The sequence below is a fragment of the Triticum urartu genome, chromosome 7A, assembly GCF_056163025.1.
Source record: "Triticum urartu cultivar PI428250 chromosome 7A, HENAU_Tu73, whole genome shotgun sequence".
NCBI classification, from domain to species: domain Eukaryota; kingdom Viridiplantae; phylum Streptophyta; class Magnoliopsida; order Poales; family Poaceae; genus Triticum; species Triticum urartu.
Genome location: NC_141879.1, coordinates 37,553,748 through 37,573,362, shown reverse-complemented (window position 1 = coordinate 37,573,362; position 19,615 = coordinate 37,553,748). Strand labels below are relative to the sequence as shown.

The 19,615-nt window shown below is 44.2% G+C and overlaps 2 protein-coding genes across 2 annotated transcripts; one reads left to right on the top strand and one right to left on the bottom strand.

Annotated features, from left to right (window-relative positions):
- Window positions 1-1,579: 1,579 nt before the first annotated feature.
- On the top strand, window positions 1,580-6,571 carry LOC125522453 (malonyl-CoA:anthocyanidin 5-O-glucoside-6''-O-malonyltransferase). The gene is made up of 2 exons (XM_087535525.1): window positions 1,580-2,325; window positions 5,706-6,571. The coding sequence occupies exons 1-2, from the start codon at window positions 1,657-1,659 to the stop codon at window positions 6,378-6,380; spliced, it is 1,344 nt and encodes a 447-aa protein (XP_087391651.1). The 5' UTR covers window positions 1,580-1,656; the 3' UTR covers window positions 6,381-6,571.
- A 10,342-nt stretch (window positions 6,572-16,913) lies between these two features.
- LOC125530600 (BTB/POZ and MATH domain-containing protein 1) lies at window positions 16,914-19,154 on the bottom strand. Its single transcript, XM_048694989.2, has 3 exons — window positions 19,023-19,154; window positions 18,629-18,953; window positions 16,914-18,315 (listed from the first exon to the last, which is right to left on the bottom strand). Exon 3 carries the CDS (start codon window positions 18,258-18,260, stop codon window positions 17,193-17,195), a length of 1,068 nt encoding a protein of 355 aa, XP_048550946.2. The 5' UTR covers window positions 18,261-18,315; window positions 18,629-18,953; window positions 19,023-19,154; the 3' UTR covers window positions 16,914-17,192.
- Window positions 19,155-19,615: the final 461 nt, after the last annotated feature.

The following is a 19,615-nucleotide window of genomic DNA, read 5'->3' as shown; positions in this document are numbered from 1 at the left end:
TCTGCATGGCTGCACATGGGTGCTATTGACACTTGGTGTTGCTATTTTTAGATGTTACCGTGTTTAGGATAGTGCAGTGTTGAGTGTCAGTTCCATCAAAGAAGATGGCACTTATCAATGGCACTTGCTGTTGGGCAAGTCCACTGATCAGTGGACTTGCCCAACAGCAAGTGCCATTGATAAGTGGCATTTCCTCAAAGAGTTTGTGCACTGATTAGTGCCATTTTGCAAAGAGTTTGCGCACTAATACTTGTCATCTTACCTGACAAGATATTGAAGACTGGCTGGGATGTGCCGGGAGGAGGAGCTCAGGTGGTGGCCGGAGCTGAGCGCGTCGAGGATTTCATCCCCATGAACAGGTGGCTCGGGAAGGTGGACCTGCCTGGCAGGATCGCCTTCATGAGCGTGCCACGTTCAAGGGGACGATCTCCGAGGCAGGGCCACGAGGAGGGGGCCAGGGAGCCGATGCGCTTATACCGGCAGATCAAGGATAACGAGGACCTCGCCATGCTCGTCATGCCTCCCAAGTTCATGGAGGTGATGAACACCTGGCTGGTCATCAAGCAGCTCCAGCGCGTCGTCAGGCTGTCGGCGAACAAGCGGTGCGTGTTCTGGATGCTGGTGCAGAACTTCGAGGGGCACATGGTGCTTGGCCGGGGCTAGAACTACTTCTGCCGCCGCCACCGGATCGTCCCCGGCGACCTCGTCGTTGTGCGCATCTCCGGACTCGGACTGAAGGTTCAGATCTACAACCACGACTCCTCGGTGATGTGCATGTTTCGTTGCACCAGGCACAATTGCGTTGGTAACATCGAGCAGGCTATGTAGTTAACTTAAGTAAAGTGTTAGTGGAGAACTTTTATGGTGTGTGGCGAGACTTGTGCTGGAACTTGTTCATATTTTGGCCAGGAGCAGCACCTTGGTATGAAGCAGGAAAGGAGGATGCCCCTGCTTTTAATCTAGACTTATGCTATGTAGTTAAGTAGTTTGCTGTCTTTTCCTTACTTGTTGTGTTAAGTTTGCTGTCATTACATTGCTTGCTTTGTTTGATCTTGTTGTTCTGCTGTTGCTGTTGTGCTGATCATGTGGTGGTAAGGCCATCATATTTGAATGGGGTGAGCAGAACACAAACGTTGTTCGCAACAAAACAACTGAAGTTTGCATCTGCTCACACCATAAGCACAAAAACGGCAACCAAACAGCAGGGGATAAATGCCTCTCCATGTGATGCAGGCAACCAAACAGATTGCATCTGCTGCATATAAGGCTACATTTTATCAACGAAATTGGCTGGAGATGAACATGCAATACAACTAGTGTTGCAAACTGCAACCAAATACGCCCTTGAAAATCCGAGAAAACGCAAAAACTGGAGTTCGCTCTTATTACAGAGTTGTGCCACCGCCAAGTGCCATACGTACCGGTTCGATAGATAGGCTGAAGAGACGCCCCGATCCCCGCTCTCTTATTACAGATATGTGCCACTCTCTTATTACAGAGATGGGGCCCACCGTCAGTCTTGCAAGTGAGCTCTCTCGGTCAGAATTGTACTGTACTCCGGATAATTAAGCAGGTCCAGATCCCGGCAGGTCGGCACGCAACGCAGTCCTCCACCACCACCACCCAGCTCGCTCGTCTGTGTCGTCCTCGCTAGTCATGCCGACGGTAAATATCGTGGAGGTCGGCCACGTGGTGGTGCCACAACCGGAGGACTTGGTAGTCAGGCTATCCGCGCTGGACGCGCCGTGGGTGGCGAACCCGCTAATCCAGCGCGTGCTCCTCTTCGTCCATGACGCCGGCGGCCAGCAGCACCCGCCCTTCGAGTCGCTCGTGGGCTCCCTCCGCGCGTCCCTCGTGGCCACGCTCGCGCGGCTCCCCCCGCTCGCCGGGAGGGTCGTCTTCCTACCGTCCACCGGCGATGCCGCCATCGACTGCTCCGGCCCCGAGGGAGGCGGCGGCGTGCGGTTCGTGGTCGCGGAGAGCGACGACACGGACGTGCGGCGGCTAGCGGGGGACGCGGACCACGACGTGGACGCGTTCGAGGCGCTCGTCCCGGAGCTCAAGGTGGAGGCGCTCCCCGCGGAGGTGCTGGCCGTGCAGGTCACGCGGCTCAAGGGCGGGGTGGCGGTCGGCGTGGCTCTGCACCACGCCGTGGTCGACGGCCGGTCGGTGTGGATGTTCCTGCAGGCATGGGCCGCGGCCTGCCGCGGCGATGATGATGCTGCCGTGGCTACCATGACGTTTGACCGCGCGGTGGTCGCCATCCCCGGCGGCGAGGAGCTGGCGAGGAGCACGCTGCGGAAGTATGCGCCCAATCTGCCGCTGGTATGTTGCTCGCCCCTTACTTCCCTTCCATGTCCGTTAGTGTCTAGCTAGCCGCGCGGTCAAACTAAGCAGCCCGATTCCCTTTCCTTGGAAAAATTAAATTACCTTTCTACCTCTGCAGTCTGCACCGTGTAGATTTGATTTCCTAATAACTCAGGTCAACCACTGGCCATCAATTTTTGGGTAAGTTTCATGTTTTATTGTTTTTTCTCGTGGAGGTTCGACACCATCGCCCCCTACGTGCAGGGGCAGATCCACCTGGGGTCAAGGGTGTACACCCAAATGTTTTGGCAGAAATTTTTTATATATGATTTATACTAGATGCATGTATAAAAAGTGGTGTGGTTTGTGCAATAAACATCATGTTGTTTCATATAAACTGGCCTCAAATCTTCGTTCCAACAATCACAAACATCTTGATTCCCTTAAGACCAATTACCATCGATGCTTTTTCACTGTCTCATATCTTGCATTAACACCCTATTACTATTACCAGCCCTACATGAACTATGGTTTTCACGACGCCTTGTTTTTGGCCATGACATATTTTATGATTGTGTAGAAAAGAATTTCAAATTTTACTATTTTCTGTAGGATACTGCCATTATTCTTTGAAAAAAAGTTCTTACTAGCTACATGAACCTTTTAGATATTGTAGTGCAATTATTTTTTTTGAACACCCAATTTTGAAATCCTGAATCCGCCACTACCTACGTGGCTTCAAGTTGTGCATTTTAGTTCTAGATAAATTCATTTTTATCTATTTACGACAAACAATTTCAGACAGAGGGACTAGTAATCTTCGAAGCTTGAAACATTAAGACCCTGTTTGGTTCATAAGTCCTAGGACTTTTTTTAGTCCCAACTTATAAATCCCAAGTCCCTAAAAAGTCTCTACCTGTTTGGTTCCTGTGACTTATAAGTCTCTATAAGACCATATTATAACTATAAGTCTCTCCTTGAAAGTCTTATTTCATAAGTCTCAAATGCCCACTTTAAGTCCCTATAAATCCCTCCTATTTAGTTTAGATGGGACTTATAATCCCTGAAAACAAACACCCTCCAGTTTTGTAGAGCTCAAAATGGCCAATCAGCCGGCTTCAGTCCAGCGGTTTTAGCTACCAACGCTTGCATGCAAAGATTAACTGCACGCACAGGAAACGAGGCGCAGCATACGCGGCCGGTTGCAGGCAACGACTTGCATGCAAACCTCATCGCTACGCATGGGAAGTAAGGTGTGCAGCCTTAGGCTGGTCATAGTGGAGAGTAACTTAGACTAGTGTCATATATATGACACTAGTCTATGTTACTACCTTCATAATGCAAAGTATCATAAAAATACTAGTATTATATATGGTTGTATTTATTAGCTTATAGACTCAACATTTCTTGGGAAGCGCTATGTGATGGTAACATAATATGTTACTCCAAACACCTCTCTCCTCATTAACTAGGTGCCACATAAGCAAACTTGTCTTGGGATGTGTTATGTTACTAGCTAAGTTACTCTCACTATGACTAGCCTTAGGAAAAGGAAAATGCAAGTCATTGGTGCAGCCGTGCAGGCTTTCAGCTCGAGCAGCCTAACTTTTCCGGGCGGGGCTTCATGGTCACAAGACCTTTTAAATCCGGACGAAGGTATTAGTACTCCCTTCGGTCTTTTTTAGTCCGCATATAAGGCTAATCATAGTGAGGAGTAACATATATTAATATCATGCATATGATACTAGTGTATGATACTACATCCATAGTGCATAGTATCATAAAGTAGTATCATAGGTGGTCTCATTTATTGCCGCATGACACATAGCATAACATTTATTATGTTACGGTATATACCTATGTTACTATGACTGCCTCTCTCTTCTTTAATTATCTGCCACGTAAGCATGTTTGCGAGTCCCAAGTACTCCCTCCGTCGCGGTTTAGAAGGCACAATTAAATTTGCATGCGTTTCCACAATAGATAAGGTTTAGGGCGCATTGCATTTATTTCTACTAGCTAATTAGTACTCCGATATATTATTTCTATATGCATGCGTAGTGTGAATGCTATTTTTTAGCCCATCTCATAACCAATAGATAATCACCTAGGTCCCAGAGAATTTCCAAACGCGCCTTCTAAACCGTGACGGAGGTAGTACATGATACTAGTTATGTTACCCCCACTATTGCCAGCCTAAGTTTTTGTCGAAAGTCAAAGCATCTCTATTTTGACCAAACTTATAGAAAAAAGTATCAAGATTTTTAATGACAAATTAATATTATTAAATTCATAATGAAATGTAGTTTCATGGAATATATATTCGGTATGGTAGATGTTGTCGAATTTATAAAAAAACCACGGCTAAAAAATTATAGTATAGAAAATTCTTATAGTGCAACATAAAGCAATATGTTTCTTCGTAGGTTTCTAAATAGCATAATCGTCATATCCCCAGTTTGTAAAACAACTATGAAGCAAACTTCATAATCTTTTAGAGGTTGTCGAGGCCACCCGCAAACTTAGAGTCACCATAATGAGATCTTCATTTTTTCTATGCTTTTATTTTGTTTGGTCGCATCAACTCAATACTCACACACTCAATTGGATGGACTCAAATCTTTGAATTGAGATAGTATTGCAATATAAAATTCTTATATAGGGGAGAAATGTTGATCTGCAACCTTTTCATGCATAATTAGTATTCGAGGTGTTCAAAATTTATCGCTTTTTATAAATAGGTGTAACTTAGTAACGCTGGTGTTATTGTAACTTAATAAAGCTAGAGGCTTGGTCGTGTGCGCATAACCTCGTCACCCATATATTAGCCAACTAAGCCAAGGCTTGGCGAGAATCTAGACATGACCGGACAACACTAGAGTACCATTTTACTCAAACTCTTCATACGAGGCCAGATAAAACACATAGGAGAAGTAGGGTATTACCTAGGGCCCGAACCTACATAAAATACATCAATGTGAATCCCCTACATATACCATCCACGCAAGCCTTGCTCCTCAAAATCTTCCAAATCATGTGTATTGTCACGAAATCCCCTTGCACATGATTTGAGCTAATATAGAACATAATAAATCATATAAAATCACTATTTGAACAACATTTTCAACGCACACGGGCATTTGAGACTTCCGCCACCAACTACGGGCTCGCAAGGCATTCTAAAAGCTGTTTCGAAACATAGGTGTTTTGGTGTTCTCGACTTATATCAGCTTCAGTGGTTTCTCAGCTTCTACTAGCTTCACTTGCTTGTCATTTCAACCGCAACCCAAACAAACAGGACCTAAGATAAGCACTAGAATATGCATCCTTAGAGTACTGATTTCCTTTTATTGCCAATGCTATAAAATTAACATTTTCGGACACTCATTGCATTGCAGGCCGCCAACATGTTCCCTAGCGCCCCAATTAAACTCCCTCGTCGGACGTTCACCATCACCGCAAAGCACATCCAACACCTGAAGCAATGCATGTCCGGCCAAACGACCTCCGGGAAGCCCGCCACGGCACCCATGCCATCCAGCTTTGTGGCTATCGCAGCGCTCGCCTGGGTGTCCTTCGTCCGTTCCAAGCACCCGACCGCCATCGCCACCAGGCACAACGTCTACCTCTTCTTCTTCATCGACTGTCGCGGGCGGCCTGGCATTGACCCGCCTGTGAGTGAGAACTACTTCGGGACGTGCATCACCGGGTGCCTCGTCAAGGCCATGGCACGGGACCTCCTCGCGGTTGACGGTGTCGCAGTTGCCATGGAGGTGATTCAGCGGGAGGTGCAGCGAACAGCCGAGGACCCGCTCGGCCTTTGGGACTGGATGGACATTGTGTCATGGGTGCCACTCGACCGGTTGGTGGGCATCAACGGGTCCACACGGTTCAAGGCATACGAGGTGACCGACTTCGGTTGGGGTGCACCGAGCAGGACGGAGGTGGTCACCATGAGCGACGGGCGGGTGGTGCTGGTCGCCGCCAAAAACGGCGGAGTGCAGGCGTCCGTGTGCATGCACCCGGATCATGCACGCTCATTCAACTCTCACTTTCTTGATTCTCTAGGTTGATTCATGTGTATGCTGTATCGTCGGCGGCAGCTCGGCGCGACATTACTGTGTGTCAATGTCCATGTGCTTTACCAGTTTAGTCTAGGCATTCTATCTATCTATCTACCTACTATTTATAGTCATTTAAATTCCTATTCAAATATTTGGTATGTAATTCCAAAAACCTCGATTAAGACATTACTGTGTGTCAATGTCCATGTGCTTTACCAGTTTAGTCTAGGCATTCTATCTATCTATCTACCTACTATTTATAGTCATTTAAATTCCTATTCAAATATTTGGTATGTAATTCCAAAAACCTCGATTAAGGCTATGATCAAGCATTACCTACTATTTATAGTCATTTAAATTCCTATTCAAATATTTGGTATGGATCGCTTGCATTTTTGTAATATTAAACTATGTCGTATTAATTTTTTAGATCGTTTTGGGTGCTTGTAATGTAAGTGTTGCGTGCATTTCATTATGAGGTCGAAAGTGAACGCTTGTGGTTGTAATGCTTTGATGTGGCATTTCATTAGTAGTTTTATGGGCGTGGTTCATTTGTATCTCCCACATGTTTCTTTTTCTCGCTAAGTTTATTCTTCAACATTGCGCTCAATATATATCACTATGATCAAGCTGTGTAATTTAGTTTCACAATTCCCACATGCTTTCTTTCCTCGCTAAGCTTCTTTAGCATTGGGCTCAATACATATCCTCGTGTATTTCACAAGATGTGTGCACTATCCATTTACCTCTCTGGTTACTTATCTAAGCATCAGAATGCAAATTTTATCTAGCAACCATTATCTTTAGCTAGGTATCTACAATCCTTTTGTTATCATGGTGCCAGTTGACGCATCAGCCGAAACTGAACGGTTCCTATATTTCGTCTGAGCTAGTGATGTCTGTGTTTGAAGGGTTCGAACTTTCAAAAATAAAAAATGACACTAAATTTTTGCATGATCATAATCTGGCAATGTGCGGGTAGTAGCACGAACCTGAGCCGCCTAGCCTAGAGGTACCATGCTGACCTATGGAGTTTCACTCATCCTTGATGAGCTTCGGATGGCTCTCATCTCACCAAAGTCAGGTTTCCATCCCAGTGCTTCCAAAATAGGTTGATTTCAGAAACATGTCTCCTCTATTATTGATGAAAGCAAGGATTGTGTGTGTCTGTGTTGGGCGCCGGGGGGGCGGGGGGGGGGGGGGGGGGGGGGGGTAGCTTCCCTCTCTCTATGCAAGCAAGACAATAAGACATGACTTGGCTATTATCATATCTACAATTTTCTTATTTGTTGTGGTGCCAATTGAGATATTCGAGGACCCGGGCTCGTGATTTCTATTGCTGAATGGTTAAAAACTCCGAAATGCATTGACATTAACTCATTTATTTGTTTAGGAACGGTTCTTAAAAAGTGCATACCTCGTGTTTCCTTTTCCTCCATAGTGTAAGTTGCACGGACATATGATATGAATCAAGTGTTTTTGTAATTTATGTTTCTATACTACAAAGTACTACTACATTCCATAATGTAGTGAAAACATAATGTAGTGTGCCCACGTTTTTTGAGATTCAACTTTGATCATTAATTAGACCAATAATACATAAATCATTTTACTGAAAAATTATACCTTTGAAAACTTCTTTCGAATACGAATTCAAAGGTATCTGTGATGCTCCCGCCGCAGTCGCCCATGTTGGTTAAATTTATGGTCGAAGTTAAATCTCAAGAAGCATGGGCGCACTGCATTATGGAATGGAAGGAGTATATAAGATGAATTGTACTATTTTTGTTCGTTCACGTGAGAATTGTATAGAATCTTAGATTACACCCTAGATGGCTCGAGACATCTATGAACTTTAATATACATCAATCTTGGCTTGAACTAGCAATCAACTGAAAAAAGAAAAACATCCACCTTTTATATTCAAGAAGAAAAGAAAGGATCAATAAATCAATAATATTGTGAATCTTTATTTAGGTGAAATTTGTCGAACCAGTTATAAGGGGCACTAGATTCTATCACTTTGGGGTGTTTATCACCTGTAGTTGGACGGAGTTTATATGGTAGTGTTTGGTTTGCTCCCTTGCCCTTATCCAACATCATGTGGACTCCACCCTGAATTGGTTGGGCCTCCAACAACATATAGGCAACGTCGCATTGCTAGTACCACAAAAGTGTGAGCTGAAATGAGGGTGCCATGCCTATTTCTCACTACTAGTCACGTAGCACCTTGACACTCATAATCAATGAACGATGAGTTGACATTGATTTTGGAAGTGTCACCATCAGGTGACTTTCAACGAGCTCTGACACATGTGGCTTTGGGCTTATTTTCTTTTCCATCTTATAGCAAATCATAGGTAGTCTCTCAAGTCTAACGAATCATTTCCCTTAGTGATTTTGTGGACTCTTCATATGTTCATGCATTGCTTGTTGCCCAAATCATCCAACATCCATGTAAAATTAAGAGTTCAACATATTCTGATACCAATCTCCCTTCATACTATATCATTGCCCTCTAGACTATATGTAGTCCCATGTTAAAAAGCGAATGCAATCCTGGGGATTCTTGGTTTAGTTCAAAAAGAACGACGACGCTATAACGTTGTTCCCCTTCTTAAAGGCATTGTCTTGTTGCTCGGCGTCCCTGGTGTTGGATCTTGAGTCTTGAGAGCGATCGCGTCGATTCGTGCTGCATCTCATGGCATGGGCATCCTAGGCGCTATGTACATCCTACCAGATGCTTCTCCCATGGTTTTCGTCTTCGGCCTGGCCGGGTCCTGCAGCCCACTCGCCGATCTCTAAGCGTTCTCGGTGGGAGTACGTTGATCATGTCAAATCTGAAGCCGCGGCCATTCGGTGGTGGTGCTTGTGTTAGTCGTGACGCGGTATGGGTGTCCTGTGCCCCGTGTCTCCTTGCCTTATGTGGCCGGAGGCCGGGGTAGGTGGGTTTAGCCGTATGTGTCCCTTGTTTAGGCCGAGCATCCCTCTTCCCTCTACTCTGGGCACCATACTCGCGCTTTAGCGTTCGTGTAGTGTGTTGTATCCTATCTTGTACTTCCTCCATTTTCTTCTATCAATGAAATGATACGTAAGCTTTGCGTATTTGCGAAAAAAAGAGCATAAACACACACTGAGACGTCTGATGAACATCACTGGAAAACCTTCAGATCTGAACCTAAACTGGAGCAACATGGAGCTACTTCAGAAAAATAAAACAGTTTCGGCAGAGCTACATATCAGGTGGTTGACAAAAGGTCATGCTACATTGCTACTGGGTTTTCGAGGCTGTAAATCCTTTACTTGTCTGGACCTACAAAAGATGAACTGCTGCTACTAGCCTACTACCACTGTAAAGTTAACTACAAATTAATGCTAGCTTCCAGTCGACTGGAAGTTAGCGAAAGATCCGAACAATCCCGTTTTCCCTCGCGCACGATCCCGTTTTCTTTTTCCCCACGCGATTTTGTGCTGTGTGGAAGAAAAAAATTGCTGGAGCAGGGATTTAAACTCTGGTCACCTACTGCTACCTCAAAGAGGTTAACCAACTGGCTAGCATTACTTGTTGTGCACTTGAACGCAACTGAACATTTTATCCTTCTTTATTACGCATCAGAAAAAAGCATTATATCTACTGATTTTTTCTTTTTCACTAGTGCGTCATGTTACTGACTATAGTGGGAGAGGCATACACGTTTATAAATCATGTTTACATCAATTTTAAATACATTTTAAAAAGTGTTTGACAAGGGGATTAAACTCTGATGATTTAGCACTGCCGATCTAATAAATTACATATAAACACCGTGGTAGTTTTGACCGGGGAAAAAGTTGTTAACAACACACCCTGAATTTTTTTTTGTAAATAACATGGTAATTTATGAAAGGTAGACCCGATAACTTTCGCACCCAGGGCCTGGTAACTTTTGACCGAGGAATTCTTTTTGTCGCACTACAACACAAACCCCCCTTTAGCAACGCATCGATGCGTTGTCGTATGTCCATATAACCGTTGCTAAGGTCTACACCAACGGATTATCATGCGTTGTCGTTGGTGGTGTTGCAAGGGTCTACAACAACATATATAATTGCGTTGGTAATCAACGTGAAAAAGCGTTGCAGGGTAGCAACGTATATGGTTGCAGCCTAACAACACTTCGCATGCGTTGGTGTTGGTGGGTAACCTACACAAACTGATTTTGAAATGGACATAGCAGATTAGTTCAACCGTTATATGAAGTAGTATTTTATACATTACCAACAATATTAGTAAATCAACATTGAAAGTGCGCATGAGTGGCAAATCCAGTAAAGAGAAAGATCTCATTTATTAAATCCAGTCGGTTGCATTACATAGAACACAATCCAAAGAATATATACATGATTTCCATACATTGACCATGAAAGTGACATTCTGTAACATAATGTAGAACTATCTGGTACTGGCCCAACTCTCCACCTTGCAATCAACTTAGTCATGCACCATCCATTTATCTGGGCGATCTACAACAACAACAAAAAGCTGACATGAGTAAGGACAATGTATTATTAAACAAAGAATAAAAAAGGTTAACGGAGCAATAAATTTGAAAAAAAAAAGCAAATACAAATGTTGAAGGCCATGAGATAACTGATCTATCTGCATGAAAAATACTTCTGACATTTTTGAGTGGTCATATCAACTGATCATATTTTCTAATGTAGCATCAACAGGCATTGCTGATTGCTTACAATTCATTTCCGAAGTTAATAGCCTCAGTTTTATATTCTAGGTCGGTACTACCAGTGTAACAATCAGATTTTCTCTCAGCCAACAGGGACATGGATTTTGCATTTTTGCTTATATACTTCCCCCGTTCACTATAATAAGACGTTTTGGATATTTTAATATGGTGTACATACGGATTGAAATGAGTCAACAGACACACTAAAACACATCTATATACATCCGATTCAGAAAAAGTTCTTATAATAGTGAACCGAGGGAGTATTTCCCAAAATTTGAAGATGCTATCCAGTATTCACCATTTTTTAGATCTCTGAAAATAAAAAATGCGATGAGAATAGAATCGATACATGGTCTATGAAGAGGTGATGGCAAATGGCTTTACCTTTGATTATTGTAGACACGCGACTTGATGTACATGGAGTCCTGAGTCCTAATATAAGAATCAGGGATAAAAAAATATCCCACTAATAGCAATATACAGTATACAGGTTGTTCTGGCACCATTCTCAAATTGACGTTTATGCATTCTCAATGGAATTATCTATAACAATGTACGTGTACAAGTTGCATGACAAAATCCAAGCATAATCTCTGTATAATGAACATAGCATCTCCGCATACAAATTATTTTCTTCCATAAACCACTTGCAAAATAAGCCCCATATCACTTGAGTACATCAGCATGTTTTGTACTGAAACTCAAAGAGGTATCTAGAGATATACATCGGTCATACACATTGTTTGCCCTGTTGGACATCTCATACACATATTTTGAACATTTTTTTGTTAACATAACAAAATTTAAATACGAACAGTAGTAACATTCCTGCAATACATGTATACATATAAAGGGGAGTCAAGAGTAGCTCTACCTGTATTCCTGCTTGAGCATGGATCTAAATTAGAGATATCAGAAAGAGTGCCTTGTTGGGGTTTTCTAGTTACTAAGCAAGCTGGGAGTTACATAAGAATTATATATGAACACTATCACTATATGCAGGCATGAAAGATAAGTGGGCAGTGGATGTACCTGAGTGATGTATAATTGGCTCCATAACAGGACACCAAAGTAGTTATGGGAAGAAGGAATTGTCCTGGATTCTGCACAACTCCGATGAGAAGAATTAAGGCAAGCTACGTACTTCTTTGAACAGAACCCTGAATATGACAGAACCCATGGTTAACTTCGATGACAGAATAATATAAACACAATCCAACTACAACAACACAGGGAAACTACTATCACCTTTTTATGCATCTGACAATTGGGAATGTTTATTAGACCTTTTATTCACAACTCACAAGCGGACATGTATGGCATGATCCTGCTCCTATTGACGTACTAAGTATGCTAAAGCCCATAGGGCAAAAATTCAAAAAAAAAGCCCATAGGGCATAGACGATGTAATTTCTCATAGGAGCCTTTCGGTTTGTGATTGCCATTAAAGCTGACTTGCACATGCACTGCTAAAAGTTAAATGCATACTGTTAATTTAATTCAAAATGCACACTAAAAAGAAAGATAATTCTTCTAATCGTATAAGAATCAAGTCATTTAGTTTTTCACCCAGAGCTAAATTACTGAATTTAGGAACTGATCAAAATGTAGTACCCAAACTCCCAATGGTGTCATTTGTTGCATTCCTATTTCAGAGGAGTTGACATACAAACAGTGTTGAAAGCATATTTTTTAAAAAGGATTTGGTGCAGGCACACAGAAAATTATTATTAGCTTGTGATTCACAACATCAAAACGACACGGTCAAGCACAATCAGGTCCTTGAAGAACTAACATGAACAGGGGGGTCAGGATTGTGGCACCGTACTTACTCCTATAAAAGTGGACTTTGAAACAGAGCTCACGAACTAAGCTCTGACGATGAATAGTCCTCAAACTTTATTATAAGAACAATTATTTGTCAGACTCAACTGCAGTTCATTGTTGTGCTTTCGTCTTCCACATCTGACACATACTCATCAACTTCCAATGGGCATAGCACACATTACTTGCATATCAACCAGAAGAGGAGCACACACTACTTGCATCTTAATGAGCAGAGAAGATGTACCCAAATTTTAACTAGGAGAGGAATGCACAATTAAAAAGAGATGATGGAGGCGCAATAATCAATCCTGTCGTGGTCAGGAGAGGGATGCCAAGGCGTCGCTTTGGGGGAAGGCATCAGCCACCTTCTGCAGTGGAGGGTTGGGCGGTGGCGTCGAACAGCGCTAAGACGCCGGGGAAGGGGCACGGAGGCGGTGTGCCTTGCGCCCTTGGGCTCGCGCTCGCGCGTGAGGTGCCGCGGGCATGTAGGTGGGAAGCGGCGGGAAGGATAAGAGGAGAGGGGATGAGTGCATTACTGAACTTTCAGCATCCAAGTTGAGGTGGCCGAGGCCGAGCAGCTCCGTCGAGCCCAAGTTGGCTCCCGCGCATGCGTAGACGCCGGGCCGTCACACCAGCTGAGGCACCGAGCCGAGCCGGTGACCCATGGATGAGGAGGCGCATGGAGGCGCGTGGAGGACGTCTCCAAGGTGGAGGATCGAAGGAGAGAGGTTAGGGGGAGCCGCGCCGGTGAGAGAGAGAGAGAGGAATCGGCGGAGAGTGGTGGCAGGGAGAAAAACTTTTTTCTTTACAAATCTGCTTCGGTGCGTGATATTTACACGGAGGAAGTACAGATAAGGTGGAGGTGGGTTGAGGGAGGTTAGCTCTCCGTGGGACGTGGGAGGTGGGAACACAGCCAACAACACATTTTATCATATCATTGGAAGACATGCGTTGCTATACGGGGGTTTCTGTTGTAGTGTCGAAACATACCCCGTTAATAGCATGGTAATTCACTTACCACCGACTTGGTAACTTACATAAAAACACTTGATAACTTCCATCCGAAAAAAATTAAAAACATACTCATGGTAAATTTTTGTGTAAATACCATAGCATGCCATGCCAGCCCGCAAGCCTCCAAACAGTTAAGTACCAAACATTGTGTTTTCCGACAGTCCCGATCAACTCGACATCTGTCAGGTGAGATGCTCGAGATTGCGATGGAGCTCCCAACCCCCCCCCCCCCCCCCCTGCCCGAGGGGAAAAACCTGCTATCCAACTATGCATGCATCACCGCTCATGCACCGCCCGACAACTTATGTGATAAGTAGTATGATAGGAGACACATCGCAGATCTCATAACTTAGGTATAAACATCACGATAACTTTAACCCAAGAAAAAAGTTGTTATAACCAAGGTAATTACTTTAACCCACAGGGGGGTTAAAAAGTTTCCCGAGTAACTTTATATGTAAATTACGTGATAATTTACGCACCGTAAACATGATAACTAAGATACAAATATCATAACTTTGACCCCGAGAAAAAAATTGTCGAAAGCAACCCCCTGCCTCCCGGTTAAAATTTTGTGTTAATTGCATGATAATTTAGTCACCGCATTTCCGATAACTTGCGTTCAAACACAATGATAGCTTTGATTCGGGAAAAAAGTATTGAAAAGATACCCCGGTAATTTTTGTGTAAATAGCATGTTAATTTACACACCGCAACCATGATAACTTATATACAACACCTTGGTAAGTTTGACCTGGGGGAAAGTTGTTGGAAACATACCCCTAATAAATTTTGTGTAGATAGCATGATACTTTACTCACAGTGGATTTCATAGCTTACGTACGAACATCATGATAACTTTGACCCAGGGGGAAACTGTTGTTGAAAACATTGGAGGGGGGGGGGGGGGGGGTTGAAAACACACCTCCGATAACTTCTATGTAAATAACATGGTAATATATTGACATCCAAGTTGATAACTCACGTACAAACACCACAGTAACTTTTGAGTAGGTGTCTTGATAACTTCTGTGCAAATAACATGATAATACATTGACAACAGAGCTGATAACTCATGTACAAATACCACGATAACTTTTGACCCGGGAATAAAAATTGTTGAAAAAAGATACCTCTGATAATTTCTGTGTGAATAACATGATAATATACGCACAGCAGAGCTGATAACTCATGTACGAACACCACAGTAACTTTCACTCATTTTTTCTTTGAAAAAGACATAACCTCGATACCTTTCTGTGTAAATAATATGGTAATATTCGACCACAGACCGCAGTAACTTTAATCCGGGGAGAACAAAATAAAAAACATACCCTCAATAACCTCAACGTAAATGCCATGGTATTCTACGCATCATAGACCTAAGCATTGTATGGTCTGGCACATACCTAAACCAGTCTAGCTAAGCACAATGCGCAAAAAAAGTAGTTGAAACATACCCCTGATAACTTCAGTGTAACACCATGATAATTACATACTATGGGCGTGGTAACTTTTGGCCTGAAAAAAATGTCATCGAAACATACTAACATGGGATCTTGTTTCGATGCTCTCATCGTGGTGAAGTATTTTACGTGAAAACAGATTTTTAATCGAAGCGACAGTTTGAGGTACAAAACATTTTAAAATTTCAAAATTGGAAGAATCTTTTGCTCACATTATTTGTTTTATCTTTTACTTTGCATGCATGCATGGAATCATCAAATCAAGGCTGGTTGGATGCGTTTCCTCCGCCACCATCCACGGGATTAGTTAGTAAGATTGCATGCATGCGTGATTAGGCAGGAAGAAGGAGGTGTTTGGATCTGTTGCTTATCTTCCGATCAGTCGAAAGTTAGCAGTCTTTTTTTCATTCCGCGTCCTAGCTTAAGCACTTGGTTCATTAAAAAATATAGACTGTCAGATTAACAGTGCCATTCATCAAGTATATACAGCCCCTAATTCTTGGGACAGTACATTTACAAAAAAATTGTGGAAATTCCTGGGAAAACTTGTAGAAATAGTGTAAGCAATCGGCAAATCACTTACACAAAAAAAGGTACCTGCAAAACTGAATATTTAAAGGATCCATGCACTCCAAAGGACGATCGATCAGAAAAATATTGAATAAAACTACCCAAAGCATGATTACAAACCTAAGAGGCAACAATTTTTTTTTAAACCATGACATTGCTTAAAATTCAGAAAATAAGCCACCAAAGCACAGCAGAGCTTGCTGTCTCTTCACACTTCACGAAAAACGCTAAACCAAAATTCACGACAGGCTAACTAATCTGAATATCTTTTTAAAAGACTAACTAATCTGAACTGCAATACTGATCGACAGACAAAATACACTAGGCAATATACTGATATCGAGTACCCCCACATAAACATAATCTGAAGGGAAAAAAATAGCTGAACGCACAGCCCCCAAAATTCTTGGGCGAAACATCGGACGCCACAGGTCCACTGAACTAAGAATCGAGACGTTGTTGTTGATACCTCATGAAATTGGTGTAAGCACACAGACGACATGAGAAGCGGCAACGACATATGTTCCTCCCGCCCGGTTCCGACCTCACCAGCTAACACCTGCTGGTGGCGGGACTGGCGGAGAAGCTCCGCCGGCCTCCTCTCGGTACCACTCTCTCTCCTTCCTCCTGCTGCTCCACGACAGCTAGGCTCCCTCTTCCAGGCCCCAGGGCTGCTCGCTGGCAGAGTCCCGCTCTCCATTACCTCCCGCTAGTTCCTCGCTGCTGCTCGCGGACTGTGGTGACTCCCCTCCACCGCCTCCACCTATCCTCCCCCCTCCCTTCTCCTGACCAACACAGATTGCAAACGGATCCGGGTACAGACCAACAAAGACTACTGAAGCCCCAATGAGATGACACAGACAGAGCGAGCAGCGCCAAGATTCGTGCACATCCGACGGCCACAAAAACGACTTAAAGCAAAATTAAAAGCAGACGTATGAAAATTAGAAAGACTGTAATTTTATTGAAAGACAGGCATAAAGTACGTAGTAGACAAGCATGCCCGGCAAGGTCAAACAGATACTCCCTCCGTCCGGAAATACTTGTTCTAGAAATGGTTAAAAATGGATGTATCTATAACTAAAATAAGTCTAGATACAACCATTTTTATCAGCACATAGTAGACAAGCATGCCCGGCAAGCTCAAACAGATACAATAATACCATGGACCATAAAATATATGCCCCGTTGTTATCCCACACGTAGACCTGAGAAGATCAATCACGACCAGAGGTCCCCTCCGTCGCCGCCACAGCATCAAGAGATGAGTTCCGGGCATAAGTTTTGGTAATGAAATCAGCACACCTCTTCTGGAGCTCCCAGCAGTTGTACTGCTCGGCTAAAGCCAGAGTTGTCGCTGCTGTGTCCACTTTGATGCCATCATAGAGCTTGCTGGCGCAGATGAGCTTGAGCCTGTCCAGCCCATACCTGTCAGCAGCAGCAAGTAGATGTTGAGCAAGAGCCATCACAGATGCCGCCTGCTCATGCGCCTCATCCCGTTGTCCGGATTCTGGCACGGTGTCGGTAATCATGGCCTCTGCACCCTCCTGCTGTTCGAATTCTAGCACAGTGTCGGTGTAGATGAAGTGGAGCAACGCCTTGAATACCACGGCCTCCATGTCCTTAATCTCCACGCATTCCGAGCCCCTCTCAATCATGTCACCAAGGAACGCGGCCTTAAAGACACGGGACCTGACCGCGAGTATGTACTTGTGCGCAGCAAAGGACTCACCGGACACGAGAAATGTGACGTCCGCTCCCATCTGGCTCTGCAGGAGTTCAGCGAAGTGCTGGTGCAGGTTAGAGGTTGGCACTGGCACATGCACTTCTGGTTCTGGTATATCTGGCAGCTCCTTGAGAACTTCAAGGGTGCATTGCACAATGAAAGAATCATCCTTGAGATAACGCGATTTATTCAGGGTATACCATGGCATGAGAAGCATTTGAGATGATTTATCTTGGGGTTTCCTGAATGCTACTGACTGACAAATTTCCTCGGATGGTTCACGAACTCCCTCCGGGTCAACCAAGCAACCACGTATAGTCGTCACCACAGCCACAGCGCACTCGCTGAGAAGGACAACATTGATTGCCACCCAGGAGGGAGCCGATGGCTCACCGCCATGCGGATATACACGGATTTCCCAGTCATGCCCACCGAAATTCCATCTGCGTTTGATGTGATTGTCCCTGCCCGGCATGTGAAAGCTCTTGCTATACCCGGTGTACTTGAACCGCCGTTCCGAGCGCAAGACATGGGTGAGGTCTGTGCAGGCGATTTCCATGGCCAAGGCTGAACAGGAGAGCAAGTGCTCACAGCTGAAGTCCTTTTTTGCGTTTCTGCGTTGGGAATGATTGCGGATTAGTTTTACTACAATCCAATGTTTTAAATAGCGTTCGGGCTATGCAATTTAGCGGCGGCTCAACCAAAAGCCATAACGAGCGTGCAAATACCGTAATAATCCATCCGTAGACGTAGAAAACAGGCTGCCCTAGCCACTGTGACACATCAGAGCATTATACATCTACGGATGAGATCATCACCGTAATTGCACGCTCATGCCAAATTCTAGAACTAGTTCGGCGTATTTTTCAAGTTTAAACACTTAAAAGTAAACATCAGTGACAAGTTTAAGCACCATCATAATATTACCTTTATTTAAGAACTTTGCTAGTACAATCTAGACCGCCGGGTCCTCTCTTCCATTTTTGACATAAAACAAGAGCAATCGACAAGCAAGGCATGCGATCGCCAAAGGAAGCGAAGCACAAGCACAGCTCACCTCCCCACCGGAGCAGAACGCGTCCGCTCGGCCTTGCTTCAGTGCCGCGCCGACGGAGGAGACGACCAGAGGGGAGAGAGGCGGATCAATATGAAAAGATCGGTGCTCCGGCAGAACCCCGACGAGCCCGACCTGCACTGTCTAGTGGAGAGCGTGTCGGATGAGTGGCGTTCCTAGCGTGAGATCAGCTCCGATCTGGGTTTGGACGAGATCAATCAAGCAAGCTAATTAATTAATATAGAGCCAGCTAAACAGAGTGTTTACCGAGTTTTCGTCCAGCTACGCGGAAGAGCAGCGTGAGGAAACCGTGTGGTCCTCACCTATCATCTCTCTCTCTCTCTCTCTCTCTCTCTCTCTCTGGAAGAAGAGGACGTCTCCTGTTCACAATTAAACTCACGCGCTAGCTTCAAACATACGCTAGCTTCAATCATAGTACTAACCAGCTTTAATGTCTTGTCTACCCAAACTAAGAGCATTTTCAATGTTGACCCATAATGTTAGAGTTGTATCGAATATTATTGTACAAAGGTAGGTTACAGTTGGACTTGGTTTTGGACTGTGTGTAGACAGGATAGGAGTTGTGTCCTAATAGGACACTTTATCCTAGGCCTCTTATATATATCGGGGGTAGACACACGATGTAACATATGCCAACATAATAGCACGGGTACGGGGGGGGAGCCGGCGGCGTGTGCCGGCGCCCGGGCGGCCGAGGAGCCGTATTGTAGCGGTGTCATGGGAAGGAGCGCCCGTAGTCACGCCCCGAGGATATAGCCATATCGGTGAGCCTCGTTAACAAATCTCGGTGTCGTATTTATGTGATTGTTTGGTTCTCGGTAGATCGATGGAGTGTCTCA

Excerpts from the sequence above, each read along its gene's own strand:
- LOC125522453 (XM_087535525.1), top strand. The coding sequence starts at position 1,657 with ATGCCGACGGTAAATATCGTGGAGGTCGGCCACGTGGTGGTGCCACAA. Across the intron at positions 2,326-5,705 it reads ATGCGCCCAATCTGCCGCTG|GCCGCCAACATGTTCCCTAG; the intron begins GTATGTTGCTCG and ends ATTGCATTGCAG.
- LOC125530600 (XM_048694989.2), bottom strand. The coding sequence starts at position 18,260 with ATGGAAATCGCCTGCACAGACCTCACCCATGTCTTGCGCTCGGAACGG.